The 16834-nt window shown below is 61.1% G+C and overlaps 3 protein-coding genes across 3 annotated transcripts; 2 read left to right on the top strand and 1 right to left on the bottom strand.

The window, feature by feature from the left end:
- Positions 1-1439: 1439 nt before the first annotated feature.
- On the top strand, positions 1440-6853 carry CORO1B (coronin 1B). The gene is made up of 11 exons (XM_019036280.3): positions 1440-1513; positions 2285-2487; positions 2815-2937; positions 3041-3170; positions 3390-3571; positions 3660-3779; positions 4465-4569; positions 4641-4786; positions 5061-5118; positions 5955-6233; positions 6403-6853. The coding sequence occupies exons 2-11, from the start codon at positions 2287-2289 to the stop codon at positions 6526-6528; spliced, it is 1470 nt and encodes a 489-aa protein (XP_018891825.3). The 5' UTR covers positions 1440-1513; positions 2285-2286; the 3' UTR covers positions 6529-6853.
- Positions 6854-7164: 311 nt separating this feature from the next.
- Positions 7165-9382, top strand: PTPRCAP (protein tyrosine phosphatase receptor type C associated protein). Its single transcript, XM_004051640.5, has 2 exons — positions 7165-7287; positions 8544-9382. The coding sequence occupies exons 1-2, from the start codon at positions 7165-7167 to the stop codon at positions 9159-9161; spliced, it is 741 nt and encodes a 246-aa protein (XP_004051688.3). The 3' UTR covers positions 9162-9382.
- Positions 9383-9485: 103 nt separating this feature from the next.
- RPS6KB2 (ribosomal protein S6 kinase B2) lies at positions 9486-16824 on the bottom strand. The gene is made up of 15 exons (XM_004051634.5): positions 16253-16824; positions 15854-15894; positions 15636-15756; positions 15281-15349; positions 13374-13521; positions 12231-12288; positions 12051-12151; positions 11846-11936; positions 11672-11762; positions 11441-11548; positions 10831-10893; positions 10612-10689; positions 10403-10510; positions 10193-10305; positions 9486-9898 (listed from the first exon to the last, which is right to left on the bottom strand). The coding sequence occupies exons 1-15, from the start codon at positions 16328-16330 to the stop codon at positions 9718-9720; spliced, it is 1449 nt and encodes a 482-aa protein (XP_004051682.3). The 5' UTR covers positions 16331-16824; the 3' UTR covers positions 9486-9717.
- Between the last annotated feature and the right edge of the window lie 10 nt (positions 16825-16834).

Here is a 16834-nt window from a genome sequence, read left to right as displayed (position 1 = left end):
AATAAGAAGGCTCAGCAGAAGGCACGGGTGTTTACCCCGAAAAATGGGACTCCTGGGTCTTCCACTCGCTCCATAAACACTGCTATTTTCTGGATGGGCACGGTGGCTCACAACTGTAATCCCAGCACTCTGGGAGGCTAAGGCAGGAGGATTGCTTGAGCCCGGGAGTTCAAGAGCAGCCTGGCCAACATGGTGAAACCCTATCTCTACTAAAAATACAAAAAAAATAGCAGGGTATGGTAGCAGGCACCTGTAATCCCAGCGAATTGGGAGGCTGAGGCAGGAGAATTGCTTGAACACGGGAGGCAGAAGTTGCAGTGAGCCGAGATCCCACCATTGCACTATAGGCTGAGAGACAGAGCGAGACTCCATCTCAAAACAAAACAAAAAACACACCAGCCTGGGCGACAGAGCAAGAGACCCCATCTCTACAAAAAGTAAAAGAAAAATTAGCCAGGCGTGGTGGTGTGTGTCTGTAGTCCCAGCTACTTGGGAGGCTGAGGCAGGAGGATCCCTTGAGCCTAGGAGGTGGAGCCTGTAGTGAGTCATGATCATGGCACTACATTCTAGCCCGGTAGTGACAGACCTTGTCTCAAAAAAAAAAAAAAAAAAAACCACCCCAACACCTGCTGTTGTTTTCTTTACATTGTTAACCAAGAGCATGAAATTTAGGCCGGGCATGGTGTCTCACGCCTGTAATCCCAGCACTTTGGGAGGCCGAGGCGGGCGGATCACGAGGTCAGGAAATCGAGACCATCCTGGCTAACATGGTGAAACCCCGTCTCTACTAAACATACAAAAAATTAGCCGGGCGTGGTAGTATGAGCCTGTAGTCCCAGCTACTGGAGTGAATTTCTTGAACCTGGGAGGGCGGAGGTTGCAGTGGGCCGAGATCGCGCCACTGCACTCCAGCCTGGGTGACAGAAACTCCGTCTCAAAAAAAAAAAAAAAAAAAAGAGCATTAACTTTGATAACTTAAAAAGAGTCACGTGAACATATCCACTGTCCGTGTAGATTCTACATTTATTTGTTGGGGGCGGTAATGGGGCCCCTTGGAGGTGTGCGTTCGGTCGGGGGCCGGGAAGGCGGGGCCTCACCCAATCCTGGAGACTCCTGCGGATGCCACTGTGAGAAGCAAGAACGCGAAGGGGCCTCGGGTCCGCTGTAAGGCTGCACCCGCACCTGCGGTGCCTCTGCGGCGGCCGCCGTCGGCCCTGCCCCGCCCCGCCCCCTTCTTCCGGAGGAGCTGCGGTGGGGGCGCTCCACCCGGTCCTAGGGAAGGGGCTCTCTCTAGCCCCGTCCACGACGGCCCCGCTCCCGGCCCCCCGGCGCCGCTCAGCCTCCCGCCCAGCCCCTCCGCGCGTGACCTCGGCCCCGCCCCCGCGAGCCCCTGCCCCGCCCCCACTCCGGGTCCCTCTGTCACTTCCTGAATCCTGCTTCCTGCTTCCCAGAGGCCGGGATCCGGAGCCGCCCGAAGCCGGTGCCGCAGCCCCCTGCGCCCCCGGTGCCCCCGGTGAGCGCGGCAGGGCCGGGGCTAGGGGCGCGGGCTGGGGGCTGGGCGGGGCTGCAGGGGCCGGGCTGCGGGGGCTGAGGGGGGATCGCGGGTCCCAGGAGCCTTTCGCCTCCCCTGTACCCCACTCAGTCCCACTCCCCTTGGCCGCCCAGCCTCTCCTCTCCTGGGCGGAGGTCCCTGGAAGTTGGGCTCCTGGTTCACCCTGGACCCCGATTCGAGGCCGCTCTGGGTTGCTTCGCGGCCCGCAGCTGCGTCCCGACCCCGTCCCTTCCTGGGGGCCATGCCGGGGCTCCCTGGACATTCCCTGGGACTCAGAACTGGGCACTCACTCGGTCCCACAGTAGAGAGACCTTTCCTGCTTCCTCTCTCCTTCTTCCCCATTACCCAGCCTCCAAATCTCTGGGCAGGAAGGAGGCTGCTCCCGACTGGCTGGGACCTACAGTAGAGCTGAGAGCTCTCCAACCCCGGCATCTCCCACCTCCTGCCCCCGACACACACCAGAGCCAGGGAGGGGCCCTGCGTCCTGCAAAGCCCCTCAGGACTCAGCAGTGGTCAGGACCGGAGCATTTACCTCTCAGATCACTGCCTGCGGGGTGACAGGCGGCCAGGCTCTGCACCTGTGACCCCATTCTGTAACTGGGTAAACCGAGACCCAGGAGGGTTACGGTGGCCTGGCCCCCGGTTGTATCCTCCCGGCTCACCTTCAGCAGCCTGGGGAGGGCTGGAGTTGTTGGGATGGGCCGGACTGACCCAGGCCTCTCTGTCCCGCAGACATGTCCTTCCGCAAAGTGGTCCGGCAGAGCAAATTCCGGCATGTGTTCGGGCAGCCGGTCAAGAACGACCAGTGCTATGAGGACATTCGCGTGTCCCGTGTTACCTGGGACAGCACCTTCTGCGCCGTCAACCCCAAGTTCCTGGCGGTGATTGTGGAGGCCAGTGGAGGGGGTGCCTTTCTGGTGCTCCCCCTAAGCAAGGTGGGTCCTGTCAGGGTTGGGGGAAGAGGAGGCACCTCGGCCACCCCTGCTGGGCCTTTCTGCGCACCTTGAATCCCTCACCTTGCCGTTTCTCACACTGCTGGGCAGGTGTTATAACCCAGATTTATCACCCCAAGTGTTAGCACAGATGGAGAGTAGCCTGTTGCCATAGAGGCAGCAAACATTTCCTGCTCACCTGGCAAGTGGGGCACAGTCACATCTGGGCCACCTGTGAGCCGGGACGTGCATGTCATTCCCACTCCATGGAGGGGAAGACCAAGGCTTCGGGAGGGATGGAGCCCACTGACTGCCCCCTCGTGCCCACAGACGGGCCGCATTGACAAGGCCTACCCGACGGTGTGCGGGCACACGGGACCTGTCCTGGACATCGACTGGTGTCCCCACAACGACGAAGTCATAGCCAGCGGCTCGGAGGACTGCACGGTCATGGTGAGGCACAGGACTGGCTGGGCCAGGGTCGCGGGCGTGGCCGAAGGGGACCAGCAATAGGACCAGCAGAGGACTGAGCTCGGTGGCCCTGTCCCTACCACAGGTGTGGCAGATCCCAGAGAACGGGCTGACCTCCCCGCTGACAGAGCCGGTGGTGGTACTGGAGGGGCACACCAAGCGAGTGGGCATCATCGCCTGGCACCCCACGGCCCGAAACGTGCTGCTCAGTGCAGGTCTGCACCGCCCCCCGTTTTATGCTCCCCCCCGCCCATGGACCCCTCTATACATCCCAGCAGCCCCTCCAGGGCCCACATGACAAATGGGAAAGCTGAGGCCCTCAGAGTTGGAGAGACCCGTCTGTCCCAGGGTGGTGGGCAGAGTGGGCCTCAGCCTGGTGAGCTAATGGCCTCCTGCCACCCGCCCGGCCCGAGCTGACAACCCTCACCTGCCAGGCTGCGACAACGTGGTACTCATCTGGAATGTGGGCACAGCAGAGGAGCTGTACCGCCTGGACAGCCTGCATCCTGACCTCATCTACAACGTCAGCTGGAACCACAATGGCAGCCTGTTTTGTTCAGCATGCAAGGACAAGAGCGTGCGCATCATCGACCCCCGTCGGGGCACCCTGGTGGCAGTACGTGGCTCTGGAGGGCAAGGATGGCTGTGGATAGGCCCAGGGCCTTGAGCAGGGCGCTGCACTGACCAGCCTGTCCCCCCGACAGGAGCGGGAGAAGGCTCATGAGGGGGCCCGGCCCATGCGGGCCATCTTCCTGGCAGATGGCAAGGTGTTCACCACAGGCTTCAGCCGAATGAGCGAGCGGCAGCTGGCGCTCTGGGACCCAGTGAGTGGCCAGCCTGAGGGGGCAAACTTGAGACTTGGGCCCCACCCTGGGCCGGGCAGGCAGGGTTCACCCTGGGGAGGCCTGTGGTTCCTAGCTTCTCTGCCTGGAACTTGAGGCTCTCAGGGCCTGGGACTCTGTCAGACTTTCCTCTCCTGCCCCCTGCTCGCCCGACTGCCCCACCACTCCCCCATGGCCTCCCACTGCCTCCGTGTCTTTGCCCATGTTGTTCATGCCAACGGAAGGGCCCTTCTCTCCCTTGCTTGCCTGTACCACCCACTGCCTGCACAGGGCTCCCCACTCCTCCAGAAAGCCTCCTCCTCCAGCAAGCCTCCTGGCCCCAGCCCTCTCTGCTTCTGCATAGTGACCTCCAGGGCACCTTGAGCAGGGGCTGGTGCCACTGGCACCCCAGCTCCCCACGGTGGGGTATGTTTCAGCACTTGCTCAGTGGCCTGGGCATAGTCTTAAGGCCTGGAGGAGGCTGGAAAAGAGGGACCCTGGGAACAAAGTGAAGCCAGGAGGGCCAGGTAGGGGTCGTCATGTGGGAAAAGGCATAGAGACGGCAGAGGGCCCACCTGCATTTAGGGGCAGTGCTGGCTGGCCTTAGTGAGGCCAGCTACGGCCCGTCCTGGTTTGGGATTAGGGGGTGAGGAGGTTCTGCTTGGCCTGACTGCCTGCAATGTGCCAGGAAAACCTCGAGGAACCCATGGCCCTGCAGGAACTGGACTCGAGCAACGGGGCCCTGCTGCCCTTCTACGACCCCGACACCAGTGTGGTCTACGTCTGCGGCAAGGTGGGGCTGGGCAGGGCTGGCGAGGGGCAGGGAAGAGGCGTGCCCAGGTGCTGAGCCCCCTCCCCACACAGGGTGACTCCAGCATCCGGTACTTTGAGATCACAGAGGAGCCTCCCTACATCCACTTCCTGAACACGTTCACCAGCAAGGAGCCACAGCGGGGTATGGGCAGCATGCCCAAGCGGGGCCTGGAGGTCAGCAAGTGCGAGATCGCCCGGTAAGAGGGCTACCGAGGCCACTCGGGGACAGGGGCATCTAAGGTGAGAGGTCAGGTCATTGGAGGCTGCTTGGGAGCAGGAAACCTTGCGCCAGGGAGGCCCGGCGGGCCATGAGAACTGTCACAAGGCAGCCCGGGTGGGGGTCTAGCCACCTTAGGGGTCGGCCTGCGGAGGTCCTGGGGTGAGGACGGGAAGTGGAGGATGCCAGGAGAGCTGGCGGTGGGTGGGGGGGGCGGTGAGGGTTCCACCCATGGCTCCTCCTTGCATCCCCAGGTTCTACAAACTGCATGAGCGCAAGTGTGAGCCCATCGTCATGACTGTGCCAAGAAAGGTGAGGCCGCCCGTCCCTCGGCTCACTTGGCCCTTTCTCCAGCAAGCGGGCCATGCAGTTGTGACCAGGGCGAGGCCTGTGAATGGAACATGACCTAGTATGGTTTGTGGGCAGTGAGCTGGACAGATGCCAGCTTGCCCTTGTACCAGCCAGCTGTTGGGCTGTGCCAGTCAGGGGACAAGTGGGGATGAGACACAGGGTGAGCAGGGGCCCTGCTCTGGACGAGCCACAGGAGAAGGACACCAGGCAGTCAGGGAGGGAGTGGCAGCCACGCAGATCTTCCTGAAGGAGGCAGGACCCATAGCACAGCTGGGGTGGCGCCATCCACTGGGGGCAGGCCAGGCGAAGGGCACAGTGGTGGGAATGGAGAGAGGAACAAGGAGTCTGGCTGCAGTGGGGAATCCCATGAAGAGGGGACCGGGCCACATGTGGCTTGGCCTCAGATGCCAAGAGCCTGGGACACGCTTCCATGATTCTCTGGCCAGCATTTGCCGACTGCTCTTTCAACATGCCAGGCACATTTTGGGGAGTGGAGCTGAGCTGATAGGGCCTGCTCCAGGAGCTCACAGTCCATGGGCCCCAGAATCCCATAAAGCCACATAGTGGCCCCTGTGCCTTGCAGGGGAAGGTGATGACAGGGGCCTTGCTCAGAAGGGTGGGAAAGCTTCCGAGGGAGCTGTTGATGGTGTCCAGAAAGGAAGTGAAAGGCCAGATTTGAGCTTTCCAGGCCATGGGAGAATGGGTTAACAGAGTGCAAGCCTGGAGGCCAGGGGAGGGATGAGGGGACCCTGATGGGGCCTCCTAACTGATCCTGACCTCCCCGGCCCCCTGCCCAGTCGGACCTCTTCCAGGATGATCTGTACCCCGACACAGCCGGGCCCGAGGCAGCCCTGGAGGCTGAGGAGTGGGTGAGCGGGCGGGATGCCAACCCGATCCTCATCTCACTGCGGGAGGCCTACGTGCCCAGCAAGCAGCGGGACCTGAAGATCAGCCGGCGCAACGTGTTGTCTGACAGCCGGCCCGCCATGGCCCCGGGCTCCTCCCGCCTAGGGGCCCCTGCCTCCACCACCACTGCTGCTGATGCCACCCCCAGCGGCAGCCTGGCCAGAGCCGGGGTATGCGCCCGCAGGCAGGGGTGGTGCTGGGAGCCCCAGGTGTGGCCCTGGCCTGCGGTGTGGGCCTCAGCCATTCGCTGTCCCTCTCTGGGGTAGTGGTGGGTTTGGGAGGGCTATGGCTTAGCAGCCCCTGACCACCACCCCCTACCCCTGCTTCATGTCCCCACAGGAGGCTGGGAAGCTGGAGGAGGTGATGCAGGAGCTGCGGGCCCTGAGGGCGCTGGTCAAGGAGCAGGGCGAGCGCATCTGCCGCCTGGAGGAGCAGCTGGGCCGCATGGAGAACGGGGATGCGTAGGGCCACAGCCACACGCCACCTTCATCTCCTCCTCCGCCCCCTTCCCACTCAGCTTCTGCCAGCGGGTCGCACCGGGCTAGCTGGCTGCCCAGAGCCTCCGAGGCAGCGCAGGGGTCAGTTCCCACCCCGACCCGTCCCAGGCCCAGGCCGAAGCCAGCGCCCAGCTTTCCTCACTGTTCCTGTGGAGGATGTCTACGCCCAGGCGAGCTCCTCGACCTCTGAGGGACCATCTCCCCGACCACTGCCCAGCCCTCTGCTCCCTCCCCCGAGGAGGCAGGAGGGTGGGCTCTATATTTTCATTCCAAATAAAATTCTCTTTCTAAAAGCCAGGCTGACCTGCTGCTGCAAGGGTGGGGCTGAGAAGTCTGGAAACCTGGAGACAGATGATGTCACAGGAGTCACACATGTGCAGAAGGTCTGGGGGCAGTGAGCAGCCCCACAGGCATTGCTCCCCTGGATTGTCAGACAGGGAAACTGAGGCAGAAGACCTGAGAACACATGCAAGGCTGCATCCAGCTTCAAGTTGGTGCTGCTTCTTCCTTGGAGGACAGGCCCAGGAGCCCAGCCTCCTCCAGAGAGACTGGGGAGGGTCTGGTGTGGCCCAGGGGTCCTGCAGCAGGGAGGGGCAGGTGGGGTATGTGGGCAGGAAGCGGAAGCCCGGGCCACCCTTCACTGCAGACGAGCACTGAGCTCACTTCTCGCTCGACACAGCCAGAGCTGGAAGTGGGTGCCCGGCACGGAGGGGCCTGCGGACCAATGGTGAGCCTCGGAGCCCCCTGGGTTCTTGGGATGGGGGCCACAGGCGGTCGGGGCTAGAATGTCTGGGCCTGTGGAGCTAAGGAGGGCCCCACATTGGCCCCAGGGAAGAGGTGAGACCTAAGAGGAGTATGGCAGAGGCTGAACCTTTCTCTCACCTGAGCTGGGCTCCCTGGGACTCCAGGCCTGGCCCCCGGCACCCCATACCGGACCAGGCCCCTGTCAGGAGCCCTGGGAAGGCCCTTACCTGGTCTTCCTGTGAGCGGGAACTTGCATTCCTGGAGCCTGGGCGGACCGCCTGGGGTGGTGGGGGAGGCTGGCTGCACCTCAGCACCCCTCCCCCGACACCCCCCACCTAGCCTGTTCCGACCGCAGACTTCCTCTGGCAGCTGCGCCTGCCTCCCCCAGCCCCCGGCCCTGCACGCCTGTGGCCCTCAGGGACTGGGAGTGGAACGGAAACCCTGCTGCTGGGGCAGCCCCGTGGTGGGGAGGGAGGAAGAGGGGCCTCACGGACCCCCGTTTGGGGACCTGGCCAAGCAGAAGATGAGCAGTTGCCTCTGGGTGGGTCCAGGCCCCTCCATCCCCCATCCCAGGCCTCACGGAGAGCCAGCCCTGACACCAGCTAGCAACCTCCTTCCCTCCCTCCCATCTCCTCTCCCACCCACCCAGGCAGCCTAGACACATTTAATCCATACTTATTGAGCACCTACTAACATGCTTGACCCAAAAAGCCCCCGTCTCCTAGCAGCTTATTGTGGGGGGTAGATAAGACAATAGACATAAAAAATGAGTACAGTTATCTCCTGCCTTAGGTGACATGGAAGGAAAAAGGCGCTGAGTGCTGGGGGGTGCTGGGGTGGGCTGCAGTGATAGACATCAGGGTAGAGGTTAAGGTCAGGTTCAGCCTCACTGGGGTGACGTTTGAGCATGGTGAGCAAGCCATGCAGCCCGGGGGAGGGGAGGATGGGAGGAGGTGGAGCTTTCCGGGCACAGGGAACAGCCAGTGCGAAGGCCCCAGGCAGGTGGCTTAATGCAGCGGTTGGGAGAGGTGAGTGGTAGGGAGGAGGCTGGAGGGATGGGGGCTGATCTCACAGGGCCAGAGCCTGGTTGACCAAATAAGGCCTTGGCCTTTTCTGCTTGGCTGTCCCAAGAGGATCCCAAAGAGAAAAAAAGGAAAGTGGTCTTGGTCACCCAGCCTGCCCCACACCAGGCCCCACCCCAGGTGCTGAGCCCTCTGAGCCCCTGCCTGTCTCCCACAGGCTCTGCCCTGCACCTTAGGGCTCGGGATGCTGCTGGCCCTGCCAGGGGCCTTGGGCTCGGGTGGCAGCGCGGAGGACAGCGTGGGCTCCAGCTCTGTCACCGTTGTCCTGCTGCTGCTGCTGCTCCTACTGCTGGCCACTGGCCTGGCACTGGCCTGGCGCCGCCTCAGCCGTGACTCAGGGGGCTACTACCACCCGGCCCGCCTGGGTGCCGCGCTGTGGGGCCGCACGCGGCGCCTGCTCTGGGCCAGCCCCCCAGGTCGCTGGCTGCAGGCCCGAGCTGAGCTGGGGTCCCCAGACAATGACCTTGAGCGACAGGAGGATGAGCAGGACGCAGACTATGACCACGTCGCGGATGGTGGCCTGCAGGCTGACCCCGGGGAAGGCGAGCAGCAATGTGGAGAGGCGTCCAGCCCAGAGCAGGTCCCCATGCGGGCTGAGGAAGCTAGAGACAGTGACACGGAGGGCGACCTGGTCCTCGGCTCCCCAGGACCAGCGAGCGCAGGGGGCAGTGCTGAGGCCCTGCTGAGTGACCTGCACGCCTTTGCTGGCAGCGCAGCCTGGGATGACAGCGCCAGGGCAGCTGGGGGCCAGGGCCTCCATGTCACCGCACTGTAGAGGCCGGTCTTGGTGTCCCATCCCTGTCACAGCCGCTCACTCCCCGTGCCTCTGCTTCCTAAGATGCCATGGCTGGACTGGACCCCCAGCCCACATGACCATGCCTCAGACTGTCACCCCCCACCAGTTCCCAAGTCCATGTGTACCCCGCTCACCACGGGAAGGGCCCCCCCACCCACAGGCATCAGGCAACCATTTGAAATAAAACTCCTTCAGCCTGTGGCCCTGTGGTCCTACAGAGACCCCTCCCTCCTGGACCAGGGGCTCCTCCTGGCACAATCCAACCCAACCCTAGGCATGCAGCACAAAGAGCCAGGTCAGCGCCATGATTCAGCCCTTTAATCTTCCACGGGAGCAGCTGAGCGCGGGGCGTGGCGGGCGGCCCTCCGTGCCCATGATTCAGGGGCACAGCTGCCCCAGCAGACACACGCTTTCATACGCACTCACACCCCACCCCCAGACACACCCCCAGGTCTCTGGAACTGGCCCAGGGTCCTGCTGCTCTCACAGCTGCAGGGACAGGGCTCAAGGGCTACCCTCACCCCCACCCAGCTTCCTAGCGCCCTGGACGCCCACGGCCCCTCTTGGACTTCTTGGTCCCTAAGGGGGGACGGATGGGGAGAGGGGCGGTGGTCGAGGGCGGCGGCGGTGGCAGGAGTGGAGGTAGAGGTAGCTCCGTGGGCTCCGGCAGGCTGGGGCTGGGCCGAAACCCCTCAAAAGGGGAGAACTTGAGGGGGCTGCAGGGGAAACCAAGGCAGAATAAGAGCCTCCTAGGCCCTGCCAGAGGCTGCCAGCACTCGATCAGGGAAGGCAGCCTTTCCCATCTGCCCAGGCACACAGGCCGTGGGCTCCACAAACTCCCATCCAGGCAGCCTGGCCACAAGGGGTGTAGGAACTGAGGTCACCATGATAGACACAGCAACTGAAGCCAACACTGGCTGACAGATGTGGCCAAGGCACCCAAGGCTGGAGCTGGCGTCCTGCCTGCTAGCGTCCCTAACCCAGCCACACACCCCCACATCCCTCAGTACCTGATGGGGGCCCGGGGGCTACTGTTGAGGCGCCTGGGTGAGCGCAGCTTGGGCTGGAAGGAGAAGCCCTCCTTGATGCTGTCCAGGACAGACGGCGCCACGTATGTGAAGCCCTGGGGGGCGGAGGCAGGGCCATGCGACACTTAGTGCCTGCCATCCTTAGTCACGATCCCTGTCCTGGTCCCACAGGCCTCAGGCCCCCGCACTCACCAGGAAGGCCTGGTTGGCACTCTCGCTGAGGGCTGTGTCATCAGGACTGTCCACCGGCGTCTGCCGTGTGAAGCGGGTATCAAACTGGCTCACGTCCTCCTCTGACTGCTGTGGGCCGACCAGAGTGGGGAGGGGTCAGAGGGCACCAAGATGCGGGTTCTCCACTTGCCACCCGCCACCGGCCACCGGCCACCAGCCCTGCTGCTCACCAGACAGGGCCTGAAAGGGGGGTCCACACGCCAGGCGAGAAGGTCGTCCCAATTCATGTGCCGGAAAAAGGGATGTCTCTGTAGGTAGACAATGCCCCAAACCCACTAACAGCTCACCCTGCTTACCCCCCTGGTCACTCCCTCTGCCCTGGGGCCCTGCCCCCATTCCCGGCACCCTTGGAGACTCAGCCCTACCCCTGGTGGTGGTCCCAAACCCACCTGCACATCAGCAGCATCCCCTGGGCCACCCCCAATCCGCTGGCTGGGATTCCGTTTCAGAAACTGCGGGACCAGGAGAGAGGGTGAGGGCCTGGGCAGGTACTGCTCATGTGTCCCCGGGTCCCAGGGCTAGCTGGAGTAGGGGTCAGGTGACATGGGAGAGAATGCTTTTGGGTGTGGCTCCCACCTATGGATACCCTCAGGGCTTTCAAGGTTTGGTCAATGGAGCCACCTTCTCCACAAAGGCTTTGCAGAGGCTCCTGGGCCCTGGCATTGCCCCAGGGCGCGTTGGTGAGGCGCCAACTCCCCATGTGGCTGTCCGGCCTCCCCCTAACACCTCCGATGCTCGCCTTTGACGGAAGTGTGGCCAGCTCATCACAAGCGTGTCACTGGTTAGGACTCAGCCTAAGGACTGGGCCAGGGCAGCAGCTGGTCTGTGACAGGGCTGAGACCTGGGCTCAATCCCTGACTTCAAGGGAGGGGCTCCTTTCACTCCCAGAGGCAAACTGCACAGGCCGGGGTGGCCCTGGCTTCCCCACAGCCCAGAGAGACTCAGCAACACGTGCAGAATGGCTGGCAGGGCCCCGGAGAAGGGAGAAGGGAGCTGCACCTTTTTGACAAGGTCCCGGGCATCTGGGGTGAGGTAGGGGGGCAGCGCCAGCTTGCCCTTGATGATCTTATCCATGGTTTTCTTCCGGTTCTCTGCGGTGAAGGGCGGCTGGAGGAGGAGGAAGGTGAGAGGAGCCTTGTGGGCCTCCCACCAGGCCCTGCCCTTGCCCCAGGAGGGGGGCTACTCCCACCTCTGCCCCTGCCCCTCCTCCTCCCCGGGGGCTGGACTTGCCGATCCAGTGAGCATGTCGTACATCAGGGCCCCCAGGCTCCACCAGTCCACAGCCCGGTTGTGGCCACTGCGCACCAGAATCTCAGGGGCCCTGGGGTCCAGGTGGAACTGTCAGTCAGGCCGTGCCCCTTCGGGCTGTCCTCCCGACCCCTGGGCCAGCCAGGTGCCACTTACATGTACTCAATGGTGCCGCAGAAGGTGTGAGTGACGGCGCCCTCATGGATCGACTCCTTGCAGAGTCCAAAGTCGGTCAGTTTGATGTGGCCTGAGGAAGGGTGTTGGAGAGGCGTGACCAGGGCCCCACCCCACCCACAGAGGTCCTCAGCCCTCCCCACAGATTGCAGACCCCGCCTGCAGCTGCCCGCGCACACATGCGCACCCTGGCTGCTGAGCATGATGTTCTCAGGCTTGAGGTCCCGGTAGATGATGCCCTGGGAGTGGAGATGGCCCAGGGCCAGCGTGATCTCAGCCAGGTAGAAGCTGCAGAAACAAGACAGGGTGAAGGCGGGAGTAGGGCAGGGACCTGGCAGCCTCAGGAAAGCGGAGAAGTAACACCCACCAGGCCGTATCTTCCAGGAAGATGCCCTCTCGCTCCAGATGCGTGAAGAGCTCGCCACCTGCCACACAAACACGTCAGCAGCCACGTGCTGGGTCCAAGCCCCTTTGTGCTTTCTGAGTCTTTATTTCTTCTTGGGGAAAGAGGGGCTCATAATTCCCGCCCTACCTGCCTCACAGAGCTGCCGTGGGGATTCAATTCAATTCAGCAAACATCTACCGACGCCTACTCGGTGCCTGGCCCTGTGCTGGGTGAAGCTGGGGACAGGATGAAGAGACCCAGCCACTGCCCTCAGGACGCTCAGTCCACTGGGGAGACAGACATGTACACAACGGCTCTAATACGCCAGGCCCAGGCCACAGCTCCAAGAGCTTAGCCCAAAAGATCTCGCAGAGAAGACAGGGAAGACAGAGTGAATCCCAACATAACAGAACAGAGAAAGCGCGGTTTGCTGGGACTTTAAGGGGATGCTGAGATGGACGGAGCGAATGCAGAGCATGGAGGCAGAAGCTCGCAGGGTTCATCTAGCCCAAACGAGGGAAAGGCAGGCCAAGACTGCTCACAGCCTGCAGGGGACAGCCGGCCTAGGGGCAAGGCTTGATGTGGGCAGCCAGCCGCAGGATTCTGAATAGAAGGGCTGGGAGCAGCCCCAGGCTCTATGACCTCAGCAGTCGGCAGAGGAGACACTAGAAAGCAGGTGAGCGGGAGGTCTCAGCCCAGTTATAAAAGTGCTCTGGCCACCCCACCAGGCCCCTGAGAGTGGACGGATGGAGGAGGACGCTACAGAGAATGGACCAGTTGGGCTGGGGACCTGACAGGATGCAGGGCACACGGGAGAGAAGAACAAGACAGGGAGGGGAGTAGGAAGAGACCCAACCATCCTCTGGACTTCTATCCAAATTCACACCATGCCCATCCACCCCCAACACACGTGAGGGACACAGTAGGTGCTGGACAGACGTTTGCTGAATGAATGAATGATGGGACGGATGCACGGATGGATGGGTGGATGGGTAGGACAGAGTGGGGGCCCCCTAGCCAACCCCCACAGACTCATCTCTCAAGAGCTTCCCCCTAGAGCTTCCTTTGCTGGCTCGCTGCCCCCCCCCCCACCCCCAGCACCCCTGCCTGGGCCCACACTCATACCACTGAGGCACTCAAGGATGAGATAGAGTTTGCCACCAGTCTGGAAGGCATAGGCCAGTTCCACAATAAAGGGGTGCTTCACTGACTCTAGAATGTTCCGCTCAGCCCGTGTGTGTGCTGTGTCCTTGGCGTTGCGCACAATTTTGGCCTGGAGATACAGGAATTGGTTAGAAACTGAGGCATCCAGGCTGGGCACAGTGGCTCACACCTGTAATCCCAGCACTCTAGGAGGCCAAGGCAGGCGGATTACCTGAGGTCAGGAATTTGAGACCATCCTTGCCAACATGGCGAAACCCCATCTCTACTAAAAATAGAAAAATTAGCTGGGTATGATGGTACACGCCTGTAATCCCAGCTACTCAGGAGGCTGAGGCAGGAGAATCGCTTGAACCCAGGGGCAGAGGTTGCAGTGAGCTGAGATCACGCCACTGCACTCCAGCCTGGGTGACAGAGTGAGACACTATCTCAAAAAAAAAAAAAATGGGGGCAATCAGAGCTCCTCAGACCATCCATCTGTTACCTGCTGCCATCCTCTGTCACTGCATTGTATTTCTCCATAATTCTGCTGCTGTCAGCCACCATCATTTTCGGGGATGGGTTTATCCTCTAACACAGGGTTTCTCAACCTCGGCACTACTGACACCTGGGACCAGGTCATTCTTTGTTGTGGGAGGCTGCCCTGCGCATCGTGGGATGTTCAGCAGCATCCCTGGTCTCCACCCACCGGGTGCCAGTAACACTCCCCTCTTGCCTTGACAATCAAAAATGTGTCCATGCCAGGCGCATGGATCACACCTGTAATCCCAGCACTTTGGGAGGTTGAGGCAGGCGAATCACCTGAGGTCAGGAGTTCGAGACCAGCCTGACCAACATGGTGAAACCCTGCCTCCACTAAAAAGTACAAAAACTAGGCCAGGCACGGTGGTTCATAGCTGTAATCCCAGCACTTTGGGAGGCCAAGGTGGGCGGATAGCCTGAGGTCAGGAGTTCAAGACCAGCTTGACCAACATGACAAAAACCCATCTCTACTAAAAATACAAAAAAAAAAAATTAGCCAGGAGTGGTGGTTCACGCCTGTAATCCCAGCTACTCGGGAGGCTGAGGCAGGAGAATCACTTCAACCTGGGAGGTGGAGGTTGCCAGTGAGCCGAGATCGCACCACTGCACTCCAGCCTGAGTGACAGAGTGAGACTCCATCTCAAAATAAGTAGGTAAACAAATAAAAATACAAAGATTAGCCAGGTGTGGTGGCACAAGCCTGTAGTCCCAACTACTCAGGAGGCTGAGGTAAGAGAATTACCTGAACCCGGGAGGCAGAGGTTGTAGAGAGCAGAGTGCACTACTGCACTCCAGTCTGGGGTACAAAGCAAGACTCCATCCAAAAAAAGAAAAGCTAGGGACGGTGGCTCATGCCTGTAATCCCAGCTCCCAGCACATTGGAGGCCAAGGCGGGCAGATCACCTGAGATTAGGAGTTAGAGACCAGCCAGGCGAAACCCCACCTCTACAAAAAAATACAAAAATTAGCTGGGTGTGGTGGCAAGCGCCTGTAATCCCAGCTACTCCGGAGTCTAAGGCACGAGAATCGCTTGAACCTGGGAGACAGAGGTGGCAGTGAGCCAAAATCGTGTCACTGCACTCCAGCCTGGGTGACAGAGCAAGACTCCGTCTCAAAAAAAAATAAAATAAAATAGTGTCCAGACACTGTTGTCAAATGTCTGCTGGGAGTCAAAATTGCCCCCATTGAGAATTACTGCAAGACAATACACATCACAACAGACAATAAACCAGCAAATGCCAAAGTCAGGGATCCTCCTCCACTGTGTTCCCTGCTGTCTTCCCAAAGCCTGGTACAGCACGTTGGGAATGGCAGCCACACAGTATTCGTTGGCTGAACGAGTGACTCACCTTCCTTAGGACTTTCATGGCATATATTTTGCCCAAGTTGGTGCCTTGCACCTTTCGCACCTGGAACACCTGTAGGGCAGGGGAGACAGGATCAACTTCCTTCTCCACATCCTATCTTCAAGAAGCCCCACCCTGAAGCTCTGGCTTTGGGATCAGGAGGCCTAGGCCCTGCCAAGGGTGGGGCAGTGAAGATTTCAAGTCCGATTGGAGAGGATTTGGCCTTCCCTCCTTTATGTTTCTGGCTCTGAATCCCATTAGAGGCCCTGCTGATTCACAAGTCTAATTTGTTTTGAGAACCCTTTGCTGCCTCCAGATGGAGGCTGTGAGGCCAGGAGGAGGGTGCGCCCGCCCCTACCTTGCCATAGCCCCCCTTGCCCAGCACACGCAGCAGCTCAAAGCAGTGGGGCCCGATGCGCTCTGGGCCAAGGTTCACGCTGGTCTCAGTCAGCTCCACCTCTTCATAGTGTCCCACAGGCCTACGGACACAAGGAGTTAATGAGGACAAGGCTCCAGTGCTCCCCAGTTCCCCTTCCCCACTCCATTCCCCGCTCCCCCAACACGACCCTCACTCACTCTAGACCAGCTGCCCTCAACTCGGCAAGGGGACACGCGTCCTGTGAGAAACCAAGGGGTAAGAGCCAAGGAAGGTGCCAGGATACCTCCCCGCTCCCGTTCAGGTTGGACTGCGTGGCCCAGGAGAGAAGGGTGTCAGGGATGGCAGCTAGTAGGGGATGGGTAAGAATTGGGAAGAAACCGAAGGCAGGAAAGGGAGAATCGGGAGAAAAGGCTGGGGTTCTGGAAGAGAGGTCGGGGTGAGGGTGGGATCAGAGCTTAATAGAGACCGGGATCTGAGAAGGATCTGGGTCTGCAAAGGGTCGGAGCCCGCTCTGGGCGTGCGGAGCCACCGCTCCGGCCTCGGCTGGGTGACAGGATCGGCTCCAGGATCCAGTCGCGCCAGGGCAGGGCACTCACCGCGGGGCTGAGTTCTGGCTCGCCCTCGCCCTCGCTGCCTTCCTCCGTCTCCAAATCCAAATCAAACACGGCCGCCATGGCGGCGCCGGCCCCGCGGGCCCGTGGGCCCGTACCTGGCCGCGCACTGACTGACAGTCCCGGACCTAAACATCATCTCTCCGCGACGGCAGCTGCGCGCGCCGGTGACGCAAGGGATCTTACTCCCCCTCCGGAAAATCGCTTAGCCTGGTGGGGAACAAAGATGGCGTCCGTCGCAAGGCCTCTCGGGAATTGTAGTCCTAGAGTGGCGAGGCGCCTAGCCTTCAGCCTGCAGAATCCTTTCCGCAGGACCCTCGGTCTTCCCCGCAAGGCTTTCTGGGAGCTCGTTTTGGTTCTACGGAGTTTTGAGTTTGGATGGAGCAGGGTCGGAAGTGTATGCAGGTGTGAATGTAAATGCAATCCCCAGCCCTGTTGGAGACGGGTACTGCCAGGCCGGCTGCGTGATGAAAGGCAGGTCGCGTTGCTTTCGGTTCACTCCAGAAAGGGAGGCGGCTGCATCAGGGTCTCCTCAAAGTGCGTCTGGCTCGAGGACCCTGCAAATCG

The sequence above is a fragment of the Gorilla gorilla genome, chromosome 9, assembly GCF_029281585.2.
Source record: "Gorilla gorilla gorilla isolate KB3781 chromosome 9, NHGRI_mGorGor1-v2.1_pri, whole genome shotgun sequence".
In the NCBI taxonomy this organism is placed as follows: domain Eukaryota; kingdom Metazoa; phylum Chordata; class Mammalia; order Primates; family Hominidae; genus Gorilla; species Gorilla gorilla.
The sequence above is the reverse complement of the archived record's forward strand: the minus strand, read 5'-3'. Positions and strand labels throughout refer to the sequence as shown.